General features: G+C 56.8%; 1 protein-coding gene and 1 long non-coding RNA gene across 3 annotated transcripts; one reads left to right on the top strand and one right to left on the bottom strand.

Annotated features, from left to right (window-relative positions):
• The first annotated feature begins 223 nt into the window (after positions 1 to 223).
• Positions 224 to 12,966, top strand: OVOL1 (ovo like transcriptional repressor 1). 2 transcript variants are annotated; one of them, XM_041722151.1, is made up of 4 exons: positions 224 to 2,054; positions 9,211 to 9,428; positions 11,317 to 11,506; positions 11,723 to 12,966. In XM_041722151.1, exons 1-4 carry the CDS (start codon positions 1,955 to 1,957, stop codon positions 12,016 to 12,018), a joined length of 804 nt encoding a protein of 267 aa, XP_041578085.1. In that variant the 5' UTR covers positions 224 to 1,954; the 3' UTR covers positions 12,019 to 12,966. The 2 variants fall into 2 exon arrangements, with proteins under 2 accessions (XP_041578085.1, XP_041578084.1); XM_041722150.1 differs by lacking the exon at positions 224 to 2,054 and adding an exon at positions 3,168 to 3,677.
• On the bottom strand, positions 3,688 to 13,091 carry LOC121471406. Its single transcript, XR_005982677.1, has 3 exons — positions 12,961 to 13,091; positions 5,309 to 6,966; positions 3,688 to 4,122 (listed from the first exon to the last, which is right to left on the bottom strand). It is a non-coding gene; the product is annotated as an uncharacterized LOC121471406 (long non-coding RNA).
• Between the last annotated feature and the right edge of the window lie 5,291 nt (positions 13,092 to 18,382).

Raw genomic sequence — 18,382 nt, 5'->3', positions numbered from 1 at the left:
AAGAGGCAAGCAGCCCCACCGCCACCACTGTCACTGGAGCCCACAGTGACCCCAGGAGGTAGGTGACAGGATTCTTAGGTGCTAGACTAGGAAACAGGTTGGAGAGGAAAGCCCCTTAGCTAAACTCACAGGCCCCAGGAGGGAGTGTAGGAGGAGGCCCAACTGCCACGGAAGGGCAGACTCTGCCCACCCACCCAGGGGGTGGTCCTGTGAGCCCCCCAGGGGGGATGGCAAGGGCCTGCCCCAAAATCCGTCACCAGCCTTCTGCTCCTCTTTGACTCCTGACTTTGGAATTTTGTGAATTTTGTGAATAGGACTCATTTGCTCTTAATCGGTTCCAGGAAACATTTAACAGGTGGGAAAGGTATCTGTGTGGTGGAGATCCCGAAATGTTTATTTTATATGTGGGAAGGAGGAGAGCTAAAAAGAGGAAGGGGTCCCATTCCAGACTTCAGTAGGCCAGCTGGTAAGAGAAGCCCAGATGCCAAAGTGTCACAGTAATTTGGAAGGCAACAAGCCCTCCGACTGAGGTTGGGCCTCCCTCCAGCTAAGCCTGGGGGCTGGGCAGAGCATGCTGAAGCTCTGGGGGTAAGGGGGAGGGGGTGTGTGTGTCCCAGGCTGAACCTCAGCCAAAGGTGGGCTGAGGGGGGGGGGGGGCGGGTTACGGGGCGGGGGGGCGGGGGGAGCAGACGGGAACCCTCTGCCTGCAGTGGCTCCAACCGGCAAACGAGGTTGGGCCTGACTTCAGAGGGCCTCGGCCTCGCCGCACTTGAAATCTGGACATTCAGGGCCAGGATGAGGGTGTTTGCGGGTGTGTAGGACTAAGGCACCGCGGTCTTTCGGATCTCAGTGGACTCGGGTTTAAATGCCCCTTCCTCCACGAAGCCTTCCACACTTCCCTGGACAGAGAGCGGCTCTGGGCAGGGATCAGGGATCAGCTCTCCGCTTTGTACTGTGGCCGCGTTGTCCCCGCGGGCCCGCCCACCGGCCTACGCGCCCCTGGAGCCTCGCGTGCCTTCCCGCACGGAGCCAGAGCCCAGCAAATACTTCTGGGCTGAACCACGAATTGCTCAGCCGGGCCTTCGGGATCCGGGCCGCCCGGGCCCAGGCCCGGTTCAACCAGTGAGGGCGGGCCGCCGGCTCCCGCCCCGCGGCTCCGCGCCTCCCCAGGCGCCCGGGACCCGCAGAATCCGGCCGGGTCCCGTCGGGCGAGTTTCATTTCATCACCTGCAGAGCGTGCGAGCGCGGGTGCACATAACGTTGCCCCTGCCCCTCCTCGGATCTCTGAAACTCCAAGCTTCGGTTGGCCAACGCTAGCGCTCCGGGTTGGAGGTCGGGGGGGCGGCGGCCCGGCCGGCGGGGCAGCCGGGTGCTGGGTACCCCGCGCCGGCACCCACTCGCCCGTCCCCGCCCTCGCCCGGCCGCCCCGCCCAGGCCGCGAGGCCACCTCACCCGCAGCGGAATGGAAACCGGTTCGACAGGTAACAAATAGGTGGGTTGTCACCGTTATTTCCCAACGCATGCGCCGTCGCTCCCCCGGACGCTCCAAGCTAATTAGCTCAGATCACCCCCCCACCCCGCCCCAGCCACCAACACACACCGCCGCGAGCCAATAAAGCGTGAACCCGTCCGTCCGGCTCGCACTTTAAGACTTCCCGAGCGGCCGCGGGGGACGCCAGTCGAGCCGGGAGACGCTTACCTGCCGCCTCCCCGCCGCCCGGTGCACCTGGCTGCAAGGCCTCGGCTCCGAGGGCGGGCGGCGACGGCCCCGCGGAGTTGCCAACGGGCGCGCGCCGTCCCGGGCACGGTCTCCCCGCAGAACGTGCGGGCACTTCGGCGACTCCTTCCCTGATCCGCACGCTCCCCGCCCCCGCCCCAGTCGGCCCGGGAAAGGTGGGACCGCTCCCGGCTCCAGTTACGGAAGCGGACGGTTCCGGGCCAGGAGGATTCGAAAATGCCCCGCGCGTTTCTGGTGAAGAAGCCGTGCGTCTCCACGTGCAAGAGGAACTGGAGCGAGCTCCCCGACGAGGAGCGCGGCGAGATCTACGTGCCAGGTGAGGCCAAGCCCGCGGCCGCGAGCCCTCCACTGCCCGCTTTGCGGCGCGGGGGGGGCGGGGGCCCGTCCGGGCGGCGGGAGCGCAGAGCGCAGCGGCGCGAGTCAGCCGGCGAGCGCGGCCGGGGCGCCCGATTTAATGTTTAAGCGGCCGCGGCCCCGTTAGCCCGCGGCGCTGGAGGAGGGGAGCGGAGGGCCTGGCGGCGGAAGAGGCGCCGGTGGGGGGCGGGGGCCGCCGGGAGGGGGCGAGAGCGGTTCCCAGGCCCCGCGGCGGGGCTGGGGGCAGGCGGGTCCGTGGCGCACCGGCCCGCGCGGTGCCGCCCTCCCCTGCACCGGCCGGAGTCGCGGCGCAGGGGAGGCAACGGGGTGTGTCACCGCTCAGGCGACCCTCCACTCTCACGTCGTAAATCCAGAAATCTGGGACTTTTATGAGACGGGAGGAGGGCACTGGAGCGATGCCACTTGGGGGGGGCAGGGAGAGAGCTAAAGTTTCGGCCTCAATTGGTGCAAAATGTAAGAGAAGACTCATTTAAGTCACCTTCACTGATCTCTCCATTTTCCCACACTCTGGAGTGGCCAGAAGGTCGTGTTGGGGGGGAGGGGTGCCCAGCCAGCCGCCCCACAGAGTGAGCTGAGATAGTGGGGAAGGCGCCCGGCTCTACCCCGGCTTGTCCAGAGGACCGAGGTGGGATCAGGTCTCACCACTGTTAGAAACGCGCCTACTTGCAGAGGACGTGGTTGCAGAGGACACAGTTGAGAGTCGAAAGTGTTTTTAAGGAGCCCGGCCCACAGCCTGGGGACCGGGCCCCGGGGGCGGCTGGTGCACCCAGCTTGTTTTTGGAGGACGCCTTGACAGCGCCCGAGTCACCCCTGAATGAGTAACCCGAGTTGTTTCCCTCTCCAGTGGCATCTTTCCCTGGAAGTCCTGAGAACACTTTTGTGCCTTCTGTCCCCCACCAACCAGAAAATCTTGAGTCAGGAGAAAGCCAGCTTCCCTCGGAACTCTCCCTCCCCTCGCCTTGGGGGTGGGGCGGGGGCTGCGCTGCACACCCTGCCCAGCGCCTCCAAGGGGGGGGGGGGGTAGGTTGTAATTAACCAACCGACTTTGACCCTTGATCCGCAGGCTCCGTGGCACCGCCCCAGGCCTTGTAGAAAAGTGGTGAAATGAGGGCAGTGAGGGGCCCTGTAAGGGCCCTTGCCTCAGTTTCTCCCCTGAATAAATTGGTGGAGACAGTGGATGTAGTGGTGAGATCTGTGTGGCCTGATCCGCCAGGATCCAATGGCCTGTGGAGCTGATGGGATGTTTCACAGCTTAACTTTATCTCAGGCACCTTGGCGCTGCCTCTACAGCCTCCTTAAAACAAGGGGAAACTGAGACCAAAAGGCAGGTGAGCTGCCTGCTTACCTGAGGTGGATTAGGGTGTGGGCGGAGGATTCTGTTTGTAGTTTCCTGCCTGACCAAGTTCCCTGGCAGGAGGGTTGGGGCTGATGGGTGTTCTACCTCCAGAAGCACCAGGAGAGGAACGGAGCCCCCCTCGGCTCCAGTCTCCTCCCTCACCTGTGTTTGTCTTGCTGCTTAGCTACTCCTTCGGATCTGATAAACTGAACTTGCACTGTGTGAAAGGTGAGCCGAGCCTTGCGGGAGACTCCGTGTGCTGTTATTTTTAGTTTTATTTCACATCCCAATCAGTAACAGATCATGTGTTGACTCTTACAAAGGACAAAGAAATTCCGTTTGTTCAAATCATTGACTTCCTTGCATCCCAACACAGTTCTGGTGGCAGCAGCTAGTGGGAGTGGTGGGGGAAGCCTACCCCCCAGGGGCTGTCTCATCAGGTGACCCGGAGGAGGGCTTCTGGGTGGTCTGTGCCCCAGGCTGCTGCTGTCCAAGTGACTGGAGCTCCGGCCTCTCACTCCACAGGATGGGCCCGATGTCGGGGTCGGGGTTGAAATGCGGAGCTGTGCTGGCCTCTCACTCCACAGGATGGGCCGGATGTTGGGGTCGGGGTTGAAATGCGGAGGGCGCAGGTGAGAATCTGCCCCCCCTGTCATTCTGCAGAGGGGTAGTCCTATGGAGTGAAGCAAAGGGTAGAAGACAAAGCACTAATTTAACTTCTCAAAGCCATGTGGCCCACTGGAGAGTTTTCCCACAGGTTTTGGAAGTGAGAAAGGGAATGTTCTCGGGCCACGCTTGGGTGCCTCAGATGGCTGGAGAGTGGGGAGTGTGTTTTGTGGTGGCTTGTCCCCTGACTGAGCCATTCCATCACTAGCCGACCATGACCCCAGGAGCTGGCTGGGCACGTTTCCTTCACCCCACCTCACAGACTCAGCACGTTGTGACCGGCTAAGCATTGACCCCGTTCCCACTGGGAGAAGCCCTGGGGGAGCTGGGGAACAGAGAAGCGTTAGCAGTCTGACCTCCCTGGCAGGGCCCTCTGAGACCCTTAAAGCATCTGAGAGGCCCTGGAAGGAGACATTTTTACCGACTGAAGCTCAGGGCTCCAGTCTGACCAGCACTCCAGCCTCTCTCCCTGGGGCACAATTCAAGAAGTTCCCACCCCCAGGGCAGAACCTTTTCCTGGCCTTACTCTCCTTCCAAAGCCAAGGGAAAAGCCCAGAAGTGGGCACATGGGGCTGAAAGGTCATATTGGAAGGGAGATTGCAGGCTATCCTGGGATATCCCATCTGGGCCCAAGAGCCGGACCTGAGCCCTGCACTCCCCGCCCCTCATCTCCCAAGGCATTTCTCCTTTGTTATGTCAATATTAATGTGCAGGGAGTAATGCTGGCTTCTTGGGGAGGGACCTAAGCACCTGGGCCCAGGGGCTAAATTCCATCTTTTGGACTGAAGGGGAGGCTGAAGAAACAGAGATGAAGCCCCACGCTCCCAAGCCCTTGGCTGAGCCACCACCAAAAGCCAGTAAGGTACTTGAGGGTAGAGGAGCCTGGGAGCAGCCTGGAAGCAGAAATGATGCACTTCCAGATGTGGACATCCCAGGCCTCTTCCAGGCCCCCTGGCATTGGGGCCTCTGTAGCCTGTCCTCCCATTTCATGACCACCTGCCCACCCCGGGGAGGCAGCCAGGCCAAGGTATGGGACACTGGAGCTGCTCAGCCCGGCTCTGATTAGGCAGTGCAGGAGCCGGAGCTGCTCTTGGGCCAGGCTGAGGTGGGACAGGTTCCTCAGTCGGCTCTGGGCCGCAGAGCACAGGTGTGCAGGTGGCAGGGAGTGGGTGCTGCGGAGGATGAGGACTCACCTGAGGGTCGCTCTTCTCATTCCTGGGAAGTGCTGGCAGCAAAGGACATGCCTGCCATACTCTCCAGGGAACAAGGCTGGGAGCACAGAAAGCCAGACCATGGATGGGGACAGAAGAACAACTTGGGCCTGGGCAGTGGCCTGGATGGGGCTCCTGCCTATCACATAGGGCTCTGTCCCAGAAGCTGCCAAGTGGTTCGCTCCAGACCAGGGTGCCCCTGGATGGACTCCCTGCAGACCGTTGGTCCCAGAAAGAAAGCAGGAGAGGGCAAGCCCTCCGGGCACAGGGCAAGGCTAGAGCCAAGCGTGGCCACTGTGGACGTCCACTTTCAGCAGGTCTGGGGTTGCACAGGGGTGCCCAGCCCTGTGCTGGCCGGAAACAGACACAAATGGAAGGGCAGGCTGCGGCTGGTCAGGGCCACCCCCTCTGGCACGAGGCTGAGGGCTGAGGAGCACGGCGTCGACTTCACATGGACCCACTGTGAAAGGCAGTCAGGAAAGGGAGACAAAGATGGCCTGAGAGAGAAACTTGGCATCCGCAGCACGGAAGCAACAGGCTGAGAAACAGGCCCGTTGTGTTTCCAGGGCTGCCCGCCTCCACCAGTCGGCTGGCACTAGCTGCCTTTCAGGTGTTGCTGGGTGACCTGCTGGGGCCAGGGAGGCAGGCGCAGGGAACCCCTGCCTTTCCTGATAAGGGGGCAAGGCCATCTAACAGCAGCGTGGGTCTCCACTGTGGCCCCTCATTCAGAGCTGAGTTACACATACCCCCCACCAGGTCAGCACCAGCACCACCCCCATGTGGTCAGAGGTTAGGCGTCCTCCTGTCTGCTTCACCTGCTCCCCCTAGAGAGCCGGCACCAGGCCTTATGCCCAGCCCTGACCTGAGGCCCTGCCTGGGGTAGCGGCCCTTGGGGAGAAAGCTGCCCTGGGCCCAGGCCTGCGTGTCCTCCAGTAGAGGTGAGCTGGACTGCCAGAAGGGGAACCCGGGAACCCCTGAGGGAGTAGGGAGAGGGCCAGGCTGGCGTGGCCTGGCCCTGTTCCACAGCCGTGGGCAGGTGATGAGTAGCCACAGCCACCCGCCTGGCCGGAAACATCTAATTAGGGGACAGAGAGCAGCACCAGCAGGACCCAACCAGTTCTGCTTCCTGCCTCCTACCACCCAGTGATACCCGGTGACAGGAGCGGCATGCCGAAGAGCAATCCCTCGTGCGTGCAATGGCAGCAGGGGCATGCTCACGGGGGTGGCAGGAAGACAGGTTTGGCGGGGTGGATGGGATGAGGCAAATATCCCCACCCTGGCACCCTGTGGCTGCCCATGCAACCTCACCCACCCCTGGCTCAGGGTAGAGGCAGCTCAGAGGCCAGACTGGGCAGGCTCCCTCCCGGTCCCCGGCTCCTTGGCACCATCATGTCCAGGTTCCTGTGGAAGGGGAGAGGCAGGTGCAGGAAATAGGTCTTCTCTCAGACTGGCCTGGATCCTCAGAACTCTCACTGGGAACACAGCCACCCTTCAGTGAAGCATGGGAGCAAAGAGTGACAACTCATTTTGAGCACAAACTGGTTAGCCCTTACCTGCTGCCACTCTTCCCTCTGCTGCTCCCTGTGCTGGTGGTATGGCCAGGCTCCAGCTTTCAGGAGCTTCACTCACGCTACCTGAGCCTGAAAGACAGAAGAGGGTAGAGGTTTTTGTGTGTCCTGACCTGGATTGACAAATGGAAATTGTCACTCAGCTTTGAATTCTTGTCCAAGATCTCCAGTAGCTGGTAAACTGGCATCAGAAGCTGCCAACACTCTGACACACCCCTGCCCTCTCCCAGCCCCCGGCCTGTATGCACAGACAGCCGTCACTGCGGGAAGGCCAGAGGGACCCCGAGAGCTTGGGCCTGACGTCCAGCTTCCCAGGGTTTGGAGAGAGGCACCAAGCCAGCTCCAGCTCCAAGGCCGGGCCAGGGCCAGGCACTGGTGAATCAACTCCCAGAATGAGGTGGCTCATTAAAGTCCCCCGGACAGACGGACGCCAGTGCCAGCAGAACGGGTTCTGGGCGGCAGGCAGGCGCATTCTTCCCTTGTCAGACCTTTGTTGTGTTTTGAGGGGGCGAGAGCCAGGGCCTCTCCCCAAAGGAAACTTCGAAACTTAGGTGCTTTCATATTCATGCTTCTTCCATTAGTAGTTCCTTCTGCCTCCAGCCTCACCTGGGGGGTCCTAGGAGCAGTCCTGGGGCCGCCCTTCCCTGGGTTCCAGACTCTGAGGCACAGGGTGCACAGGGCCTAGTTCACAGGTCTGAGACCTGTCTTCGGCCTCCTGAAGCACATTCATTCTTTCCTATTCCCCTCTTGATTTTTCCTTTCAAAGCTTGAAATATGTTCCTTTCTTATGGGTTTTAAGTATGGCTGACCCCTGAACAACAACACAAGCCCGCACACAGGTCCACTTACACGTGGGTTGTTGTTGTTGTTGTTTTTTAATAAATAAAGCACAATACTGTAAATGTACTTTCTTTTAGGATTTTCTTAATATATTTTCTAGCTTACTTTATTGTAATAATACACAGAACATGCAAAATATGTGTTATTCGACTGTTTCTGTCCTCGATAAGGCTTCTGGGTAACAGTAGGCTCTGAGTAGTTAAGTCTGGGGGGAGTCAAAAGTTATATTCGGATTTTTTACCTTGGGGGGTGGTCATCACCCTACCCCCAGCCTTGTTAAAGGGTCAACTGTGGGATCCCTGGGTGGCGCAACGGTTTGGCGCCTGCCTTTGGCCCAGGGCGTGATCCTGGAGACCCGGGATCGAATCCCACATCAGGCTCCCGGTGCATGGAGCCTGCTTCTTCCTCAGCCTGTGTCTCTGCCTCTCTCTCTCTCTCTCTGTGACTATCATAAATAAATTTAAAAAAAATAAAAAATAAAAAAAAAATAAAGGGTCAACTGTATAGAGTTTAGCCTTTTGGGAAGAAAAATACCAATAAATTAAAACATTAGCTAGTTTGCCCAGCTTTAGTCAGCTTTGAGACCTCTCCCCTCTGTGTCACTCAGGCAGCTCTTCCTCTTCTCTACTCTGCAACTGGGACCAGGCTTTTCTGGCCCCGTTTAGTGTGAGGTGTCTGGTGTCTGTCGTGGGGAGCGGCTGTGTCAAGGGGCTGCCAGGTATCGGTGCTTTAGAGGGCGGAGGTTGGGAGCCCAGCCCTCACTGTGCCACATCGAGCAAGCGGTCCCTGCTGTGGGGGAGAGTTGCATAATAGCTGGGCACAACGCCCAGGAGACTGTTACACCGCATCCACCTGCTGCTCCCTGACCTCCTCCCTGCTCCACCTCACCTGGCCTGTTTGGCTGCCAAGCTTGGCCAGTGGGAGTGGGGAGCCTAGAACCCTGATGAGCTGCAGCCAAAGACACCAGCCAGTGTGGAGGACGACCCAGTCCCCTTAAGGCCAGCAGCTAAATCGGCCTGAAGAAGCAGCCTAGGCTGGCGTAGGCCACCAGGGACCCTTCAGGAGCAGGGATAAATCCCTGGGCACAGGGCCTCCAATGCTGCCCCTTGTCTGTGCAGGAGCATGGATGAGGCCTGGAATCCAGAGGGACTGGCCCAGGTGGGGCAGGCAGACGGCTCCGGAGGGATAATTGGCAGGGCAGGTTCAGTCCTCCCAGTTCCGCTAAGACACAAATTACTCAGCGGGCAGGCCTGTGGGCTGTGGTGCTTGGCGGGCGTCACCTGTAATTACCTTAATGGGGCAGGAGGGAGGGGCAGCACATATGGGTGGGGGGCAGTCCTCTCTGCCATGTGACTGCAAAGGGCGTGAAGGCTCCGGGTTCCAGGCAGCCCACTGCCAGGCAACCATCCTGAGAGCCCACTGAGTCCTGTTCTCCCCCCACCTAGCCCCTCACCTGGCTGTTTCTTTTCTCTGTAGTCAGCCTGGGCTTCTGTCCACCTCAGCCCTACCAGGAGCCAGAGCCGTCAGTGGCTGAACCCTCATCTTGCCCCCTGGTTTTGGACATGAGCCTCCGGGACTCCAGCTATGGTGTGGCCCCTGGGCCCTGTGTGGTAGCCCAGCTGCCCTCTGAAGACATCAGTCGTTTGGCAGAGCCCCAGAGCAGAGACCATGGCTTCCTGCGCACCAAGATGAAGGTACTGAGCCTCACATTGTTTCTGGGGACTAGGAGCGTGTCTCTAGACCTGTGTCTAGCCCACAAGACCAGGCACAATGAGACCTAGGCAGAGGGCTAGCCTTGGATCGAGGTCCAGGCTTCTGCAGAGAAGTGACCCCAGCAGGGCACAGATGAGGGTAGAAAATAAGAGAAGTGGCTCTAAAGCAACAATGTCCTGCATTGGGAAGAAGCAGCAGGGTTCCAGAGACATTTCACCTTTTGGAGTCCATTCTAGGTCTTGTTTCCATTTGTTTCTGGCCTTAAGGGGAGCCACCTCTTTGCAAGTCCTAGAAAAGCAGGAGACATGAGCCCAGCTCAGCACCTTCTCCTAGGTTCCCATCCGTGCTGTATCCAGAGTGAATTTTGGAGTCCACTTGGGGTTAACCACCCATTGAGGCACATGCCTAGTGGTCTCCACCTAACCCAGGTGTGCCACTTCCAGCTGCATGGCATCTGAGGCCCTCGCATCTAGGGCAAAGTCTGGGGAGCTACCCACTGTACTTAGCCTCAGCAGTGGGAACAGTCCCGAGTGTCTGAGGCAAAGGAAACTTCCTGCTCTCGAGGAGCATGCAGACAGCAAGGCTGTCCCTGGCTAGGCCTGCATTCCTAAAAGGTCTAGGATCTGGAAGCACCTGGCACCAGTGATCTAGTGGAAGAGTTCTTGTAGTGCTCTTCTGTGTGCCAAAGGCCTGAAGAAAGCTGGCAGTGAATGCTGTTCCTTCCTCTCTGCCCTGTGTAGGCCAAGCGTGTGTGGTAACTAGAGGGGAACCACACAGATGTGTGCTCATTGGTTGGCCGGAGAGCCAGCACATGCCCTTGATCCCCTGTGGCCTTCCTCTCATCCCTTGGACCCTGGTCCATAGGGAGGGCATGGAGAGAGAGCAGAGGGCCCAGGATGGCGGATGTGCCTGAGGAGTGAGTCCTGACTCGAAAGGAATTGACTAGTCAGCAACAAGGAGCATTTCCCAGGGGCCAGAAGCAGTAGAGGAGGAGGGGTGGTGTGACCTAGGAAGCCTAGGGAGCTCAAGAGGAGTTTCCAGCAACAGGGCCACCCACAGAGCACAGGCAGCCTCTGGACATTAATGGACGTGGAGGGTCAGGACCATGTCTCCCTATGTCGGCGAAACACCTGGCACTCTGAGCAGCGTCCTTCCTTAGGGGCAGAGGGTGGCCAGGATTTTCTTCCAAATGATCCAGGGCCAGAGGGAGGTTGGGAGGGAAAGATAAAACAAGATTGGCCCTTTAGGGGGTCTCAGTATTTGTGGTACTCCTCTCTACATCTGAAAAGATTGGAGATTTTCTGTAGTTAGAAAAGAAACGGAAGAAGGTGTTCATAAGCAAGATGGTGGTGAGGATGGCAAGGGTCCTCACATCCTACCCTGTCACGCCTGGCTCAAGAAAAAGCAAGGGGCTGAGCTGGCCTGCACCGGGACTCCAGGCTCAGAGCAATGGCCTTGGCCTAGGAGGGCTGCCACAGAGGCCATGTCCCGGGCATTCCCCCCTGTCCTACTGCATAGAATGAGAACAGACAGGGCGACAGCAGCAAGCTCACTGCTCACTCAGTGAAGCGAGCCCTTTCTAATAGGTGATGTGACCCAGGCTGTTTCTATAGGTATAGTCAGTTGCCCATCTCTAGAGATTGTAAAGGAGCTGGCTGGCAGCCTTGAAAGGGGATTTGGGGACCACAGGAGGCTGGACGATGGACCCAAAGGTTCCTTCCAGCCCCAGTACCACTGATCTGTGAGCCTGCGGTGCAGAGGTGTGGCCTCTGCAGGGCTAGCTCGGTTCTCCCCAGGGGGCAGGGGGCTGGGGTCTGTATCCTCCCGGGATGCCCACCTGCAGCCACAGCTCCTCCTCCTCACTTGCAGGTGACCCTGGGGGACGGGCCCAGTGGAGACCTCTTCACCTGCCACATTTGCCAGAAGGCCTTCACCTACCAGCGCATGCTCAATCGCCACATGAAGTGTCACAATGATGTCAAGAGGCACCTGTGCACCTACTGTGGGAAGGGCTTCAATGACACGTTCGACCTGAAGAGACACGTCCGCACCCACACCGGTAAGAGGGGCTCCAGCCTGGCTTCGTTTAACAGGCAGCCTCAAGAGGCACCTTGGAGCTCAGGGCACAAGCCCTCCTCAGCTCATCAGTTCTGTCACTTAGGGAGCTGGACACGGGACACGGGAAAGGCCTCCTCCGTTCTTCTTTCCCCCTAGTCAGGAGGCCCCTGGCCTTTCAGTGTCAAGTCCCTGACACCCAGCCCCCTCCTCCCTGCAGGCGTGCGGCCCTACAAATGCAGCCTGTGTGACAAGGCCTTCACGCAGCGCTGCTCTCTGGAGTCACACCTCAAGAAGATCCACGGCGTGCAGCAGAAGTACGCGTACAAGGAGCGGCGGGCCAAGCTGTACGTGTGTGAAGAGTGTGGCTGTACATCCGAGAGCCAGGAGGGCCATGTCCTCCACCTGAAGGAGCACCACCCCGACAGCCCACTGCTGCGTAAGACCTCCAAGAAGGTGGCTGTGGCCTTGCAGAATACTGTCACCTCTCTGTTACAGAGCAACCACCATCTCTAAGTGGCCTGGCCCGGCCTGGCCCGATCCCCCCTCCTGCTGCCCCTCGCGGGATGTGGTGACCAGGACTGGAGCCCCAGGCACACTTGCTCACTCAGCCCCCATGCTGAACTCTGCTCACGTTTGCATTTTTGTCTCGTGGGCAGGGGACTCTCCAAGCCTAGGCCAACGTGTGTGAGTGTGTGGCAGGAGCCGGGCCCAGGCTGCCTTCAGTTTGAGGTGGCACACCTACAGAGACAGGCCTCCCTTCCCAGAGGAGGTACATGAGGATGCTCCTGTGGCCATCTTCCTCAGGAGCCCAGGGGTGGGGACCGCTGGTGCCCTGTGGACAGCAGAGGAAATGGCAGCCCAGCAAACCTAGGTGCTGGGGGAGCTGGCCCCTGCCTGTGCAGCAGTGTGTCTCACGTTCAGGGCTGCTGGGGCAGGGTCCACCCTTCCGACAGGGAGACACACGTGGACGAGTGCGTGCACACAGGAGGCCTTTCCATACATCACCTCATTTTTAGGAAATCGACTACAAGGTGCCAAGGAAGTCTTATTTCCTTTTTTTAAAGATGACAAATGTACAGATATTAATATATTTTTGGTGCCAACGGTGGCTATTTTTAAGAGAGGACGGAGCTGGCTTTTCTCCCTCTCCATGCAGTTCTATTTATCCTGGACATTTCATACTTTCTCTGTGCCTTGACTCTGGGGAGTAGGGGGGCTGCCCCGAGCCACCCCTACCCTTCATACCTCCTGAGATATTTAACTGAAGACCCTCCTCCAGCCCTGCCTGAGGGATATGCTGTGCTCTCTCTCCTTCCCCTTCCACTGGGGTCCCTGCTACAGTGGCTCTTCCTTGACCCTCAGGGCTGCCTCCCTCCCACATCCTTTCAAGGCATGCCTGGGGTTACCAAGAGCTTGCTTGCCTCCTAATAACAGACCTTTTGTGGAGCAACTCACCATTGCGGAGGCCAAGAGTTTGTCCAGCTGCAGCTGCAGGAGAAAGCCCACAGGGTGATGAGTCTGATACGTCCAGAGTCCACCATTTGAGACACTGAGAGGACAGGGCCAGGCTGCAAGGCCTGTCCTTTTCCTTCTTGAGTGGAAAACCCTAGGGCCGCAGCAAAAAATTGGGACAGAATAATAACCAGACCCATCAGAAGCCTCTCAGGAGGACGGTATTAGAGGGCTGACAAGTTCTATTTGTAGCCTATCTGCGGACTGTTTTTCAAACAGCTAGGCTGGGTTGTGAGCCTTCAAGGAGAGCCACCCCGGGACTGATTGGCTCCATCTGAGGAAATCGGCCAGGCTCTACTGGCTTGGCTGTATTTTCTGCTAAAAACAGGAAAGGGGTGTGGGTCAAAAGGGAGAGAGGGGCAGGGCTGGAGGCAGCCGGCTGAAGAATGAGAAGGCAAACTCTCAAAAGAGGTCCACAGGACGCAGTAGGCTGGACTGGGCAGTGGAGCTGAGCCTGAGGCAGAACCAGCCCAGAGGCTGCTGCTGAGGAGGAATCGGGTCGCTTTCTCGGACAGCCCTCTGACGGTGTATAGATTGTTTTGGAAGACTCCTGTCTTATTTTACTTTAGAGTGTCTGGGAGCTGCTGTATTCTGGAAGTTCTATAACATTATCTGGAGGCTCTGTTTCGTTTACATTTCTGTATCCCTGTGTTATTGCAATCTGAGGGGGTTCCAACGCTCTGTGTTGTCTATTTTATTTTATAACTTTCCCCTCAACTATTAAAATCAAAGAATTATTGTTTTCTGCATTTCTGCTTTTTTGTCTCATAGGCCTCTTTTTCCACCTGCAGGGAAATTAATCAAAACAGTTGTTGCATTCTAGTCAAAGCTTTACCCTTGTAGGGTTACCAGTGAGTCTTGAGTCAAGACAAGAATCTGACCAGCAGAGATGAAGCAGCCTGCCCGTGGTCTCAGCAGTCAATGCCTACTGACCCTTGGGCCATAGCTTTGCTGTGGCCGTGGCAGCAGGGCCTCCCCTGAGCTTGCTTCACTGGCCCGAAGCTCTCATACCCAGACATGGCTCTCCACCAGGCCAATGTAGTAACTGGGGCTCCAGTTTTAGTTTCTCTTCCTACCATCCTGCCAGGGCCATAGAAGGAAGACTGTGATTCCAAATGAGGACACAAAGGTCTCATCACTTCCAAGTCAGACACCTAGCTCTAGGGATGGCCACATTTGCAGAGCACTTGTTCTGTGCCAGGGCACACTTGTTCACCCACATTAGCTCACTTGATCTTTCAGCCACCATCTGGAAGATGCTGCCATCATTGCTGGCAGAGAGATGTTAGGTAGTGGGCCCAAGGCCTCCTGACTGACTGGTGGAACTGGGATGTGAACCAGACAGCCTGGCTCGGGGACTATGCTCCAAGCACCTGTGCTCTGTTGCTACAGAGACCAGGGGGCAGCATGCACCTCTAGGCAATTCAAACTAGACAAAAATTTAGAGATTTACTGGCCTTCACTATCACCTACCTAGGATCACCTGGGGAGATCTGATCACTCTGGGTACTATGATACCCAAGGCTCAGCTCACTGTTCTTCCAATGTGCCCCTTCCAGATGGATGAGGAAGAGGTGGTTGCCAGGCTTGGGATGTGAGGTTCCAGGAGGTGTGAAAAGGGTTAGTGCCCCAGTGCTGTGAAGAGAAAGGAAAACACGAGTCTGACCTGTAAGGCTCCCTGTGAGAAGCCCAGATGATTGAAAAGGGCCACTACTCCTCCTTATGTCTCGAAATAGGCAGGCATAGAGGATTTTTATCTCTAGTAGCCTCTCAATATGACAAGCCAACCAAATCCTATTTTTACCTGTCCCTAGGTGAGCAGAAACCATTGTTGGGAACCCAAATGATTAACTGCTGTATAAATAGGAGGAGCTAGGAACCGGGGAGAAGCTTCTAGAAAGGCAGGCGGGGGGAAGCAGGGGAATGTTCCTGGGGCTCCCTGGGAGCTTTTACTCTCTCTCCCACTCTTTAGAAGGACTCCAGCATGGGCCACCTCTCCAAGGAGCCCTTCTCTAGCAGCATCAGGCCAGACAGTCCCATTTCAAGGGCCCACGATGATCTCCAGCCCCTATAGCATGGGTGCCATGAGAGAAAAAGGAAAAGTAGAGATGCCTCCACTGACTGGGAAAATGCACCTGGGCCAGGTAGGGAGAAGAGAGGAATGGAAGTCAATATATAACCAAGGACACACCTGTGACCACACTACAACTGCGGTGGAACCCAAAAAGGAGTCTTTTGCATCTGAAAGAGTAAAGACTTCTTGGAAAAAGTGGAGCCCAAGCTGAGCCGGGTGAGAAAAAACGGGGGATCTGAATAGAACAGAGCAGGGGGAAGGTGTTTGGGGGAGGGAAGAGTGGGATCAGGCATAGAGAGAAGGTATGGGCCGGGGGTCTCACTATTTCCATCAGCAATCTGGATGCTTGCTTGGTTCACTCAGCACACCAGAGGCATGGTTTGAACCCTGCCCAGGTGCCAGTCAGAGCTGATGAGACAAGATTCTGACAAGGGAGCTGGTATCACCTCCTTGCATGGTGGGCTGGTCACCAGTCAATGGCTTTGAGCCCTGTCTCATGCTGTCCGTGTGGCCTTGGGCAAATGACCTCACTTTCTGGTTACTTCAGCTATAAAATGAGGTGGGTTCCCGAGTTTGAAAGTCCCTCCCTGGTATCAGGACTTTAGGTCTCTAGGCCCCCATCTTGAGAAGGCCTTTGAAGAGACTCACTAACACCTTGCTGGGGAGATGGGGAGGGGCCGAAGGCTGAGAAGCTGCTTAGTGTGTAGTAAAGACCAACTACAGGGCTCCTGGCTTGAAGCAGAGGGAAAGGCTTAGCCCAGGTCATTCCAGCTGGTATAACCTGGGCCCAGGGATCCCTGGGTGGCGCAGCGGTTTAGCGCCTGCCTTTGGCCCAGGGGGCGATCCTGGAGACCCGGGATCGAATCCCACATCAGGCTCCCGGTGCATGGAGCCTGCTTCTCCCTCTGCCTGTGTCTCTGCCTCTCTCTCTCTCTGTGACTATCATAAATAAATAAAAAATTTAAAAAAAAAAATAACCTGGGCCCAGAGGTGAGGATTAGACAGGAGCAGAGCCCACTGTGGGGAGTAGAAGACTCTAAGCTCCAGCATGGCTTACCCATGGGACAACTACATGGGGGTGGGGGCGTGGAGGGGAGCCCCGGGCACTGTCACTAGAGAGCTAGGGCTGGAAAACCATATGTTGGCAATTTCTTTCTTTCAAAGATTTTATTTATTTACTTGAGAGACACAAAGAGAGAGGGAGAGGGCAGCCCCAGTGGCTCAGCAGTTTAACACCGCCTTCAGCCCAGGGCGTGACCCTGGAGACCTGGGATCCAGTCCCGCATGGGACTCCCTGCATGGAGGGAGTCCATGTCTCTCCCTCTGCCTGTGTCTCTACCTCTCTTTCTCTCTGTGTCTCTCATGAATAAATAAATAAAATCTTTAAAAAAAAGAGAGAGAGAGAGAGAGAATGAGTGGAGTGAGGGGCAGGGGGAGAAGCAGAGTCCCCCACTGAGCAGGGAGCCTGATGCAGGACTTGATTCTGGAACTCTGGGATCATGACCTGAGCCAAAGGCAGGTGCTCAACCAACTGAGCCACCCAGGTGCCCTGTTAGCAATTTCTAACAGGACTCTGTCATGGAACTAAAAGCTGGACAAAACAACCTTCAAGACTCTTCTACTCACCTTTCTAAAATGTCAGGCCAAAGTGCAATGGTTATGACTCCCAGGCCAGTTTACCATTCCCAACAAAGCAGAGCCAGAGTGAAATGTTACTGAACAGAACAAAATGGGAAAGACAACCCTGGAAAGAGAGCAGCTGGGGGGCTGGATGGAGACCTGGATTTGCCAGGGGAAGCAGACCCCTTCTCCCTGCCTCTGGCCCTGGCCACATTGCCCTCGGGACCTGACCCAGGGTGTTCCACCCTCTTCATGTCCAGACCAATACACCCTCCTCTGCTCCTTATGCCAGCCCCCTTCCTGAGTTTCTAGAGCCTGCTTTTTTTTCTTTTAAGATTTTATTTATTTATTCATGAGAGACACACACACACACACACAGAGAGAGAGAGAGGCAGAGACACAGGCAGAGACAGAAACAGGCTCCATGCAGGGACCCCGATGTGAGACTCGATCCCGGGCCTCCAGGATCATGCCCTGGGCCAAAGGCAGTCACCTAACTGCTGAGCCACGCAGGGATCCCTCTAGAGTCTGTTTTGATATTCCATCCCTCATCCTGCAGGCTAGCACCTGCTAGCCTTTTTGAGTTCCTGTAGCTAGGAGGTCCACTCCTCTTAGTGCTCCCCCTGAGACCACCCTTCTAGTCTGGCAGCTCTCCTCCTGGGTGGTGGGCTTGATGATGACACGTGGTGCTCATGCCCTGCCCCACACCCCCACCCCGAGGGGCCAGTGCTGGCGAGGAGGCCAGCAGATGTGCAGATTTGGGTCCTGGGCCAGGGCAGTGCATTGAGAATGAGATCTTCCGGGTTCTGTTTCCTGAATATAAAAGCTGGGTATCAAGTGACTGATTTCCTCTATTCCTCACTTATTCTCTCTATATCAACTGGGTGAGAACTTCTACCTTGATCAATCTTTCAGAGTAGAGTAAAGCGCGGATCAGGTTTTCTTACAACGTGCTCACAGGAGAGAGGCAGGGAGCCAGTTGTGATGTATGTGACCTGCCTCAGTAGCAAACGGAGGGCACCACCAGCCCTCAGACTTCTCCTCAGACTTCAGACCCTAGGGTCAGTGCCCTCAACCCCTATGAAGAAGAAATCTGAGCCAGCAAGTGCTACCAGGTGAGCTATTCTGTGCCCAGGCTGCCAGGCCACATTGCTCACTGGCATCAACTGGTTCATCACTCCTGAGAGAAGGACCACGGCATTCCGGGTGGGAGACCAGACTGAGGGAGGCTCCCCAGGGCTCCGGTGTTACTCACTGCTAACCCCAGAACTCTCGAAGCGAGTTTGCTTCAGGCATACACGTCAACAGTCCTGTAATAGCAGCTAATCACTGCTTCCACTGAGTGAGCTCCTACTATGCACCAGGCAGCAACGAGCTTCGCTTCCCTCTGACATCATCACTAATCCCCACAACGACCCTAGGAGGTAGCTATTACTGTTCTATTTTTAGACAAAGAAATTGAGGCTCAGGGGGAATAAATATCTTGCTCAAGGTCATGTGGATGGTGAGCGATGAGGCCAGGCTCCACCTGAGGTTTGCTGGACTTTCAAGTTGAGCTCTTTCTTGTCTCTCTGATTCTCAATGATTATGAAATGGGAGATCCTTTCCTTTCAGTTCTTTATTCCTTCTCTGGATCCTGAGCACCTACTTTGTGTCAAGCACTGTGCTGAT

Source organism: Vulpes lagopus, chromosome 11 (assembly GCF_018345385.1).
Source record: "Vulpes lagopus strain Blue_001 chromosome 11, ASM1834538v1, whole genome shotgun sequence".
In the NCBI taxonomy this organism is placed as follows: Eukaryota; Metazoa; Chordata; class Mammalia; order Carnivora; family Canidae; genus Vulpes; species Vulpes lagopus.
The sequence above is the reverse complement of the archived record's forward strand: the minus strand, read 5'-3'. Positions and strand labels throughout refer to the sequence as shown.

What these genes read in the sequence shown, in the direction of transcription:
- OVOL1 (XM_041722150.1), top strand. Translation starts at nt 3,542, where the DNA reads ATGGGTGTTCTACCTCCAGAAGCACCAGGAGAGGAACGGAGCCCCCCT. An exon ending in TCCTGCGCACCAAGATGAAG is followed by an intron (nt 9,429 to 11,316) that starts GTACTGAGCCTC and finishes CCTCACTTGCAG; the next exon opens with GTGACCCTGGGGGACGGGCC. An exon ending in ACACGTCCGCACCCACACCG is followed by an intron (nt 11,507 to 11,722) that starts GTAAGAGGGGCT and finishes TCCTCCCTGCAG; the next exon opens with GCGTGCGGCCCTACAAATGC.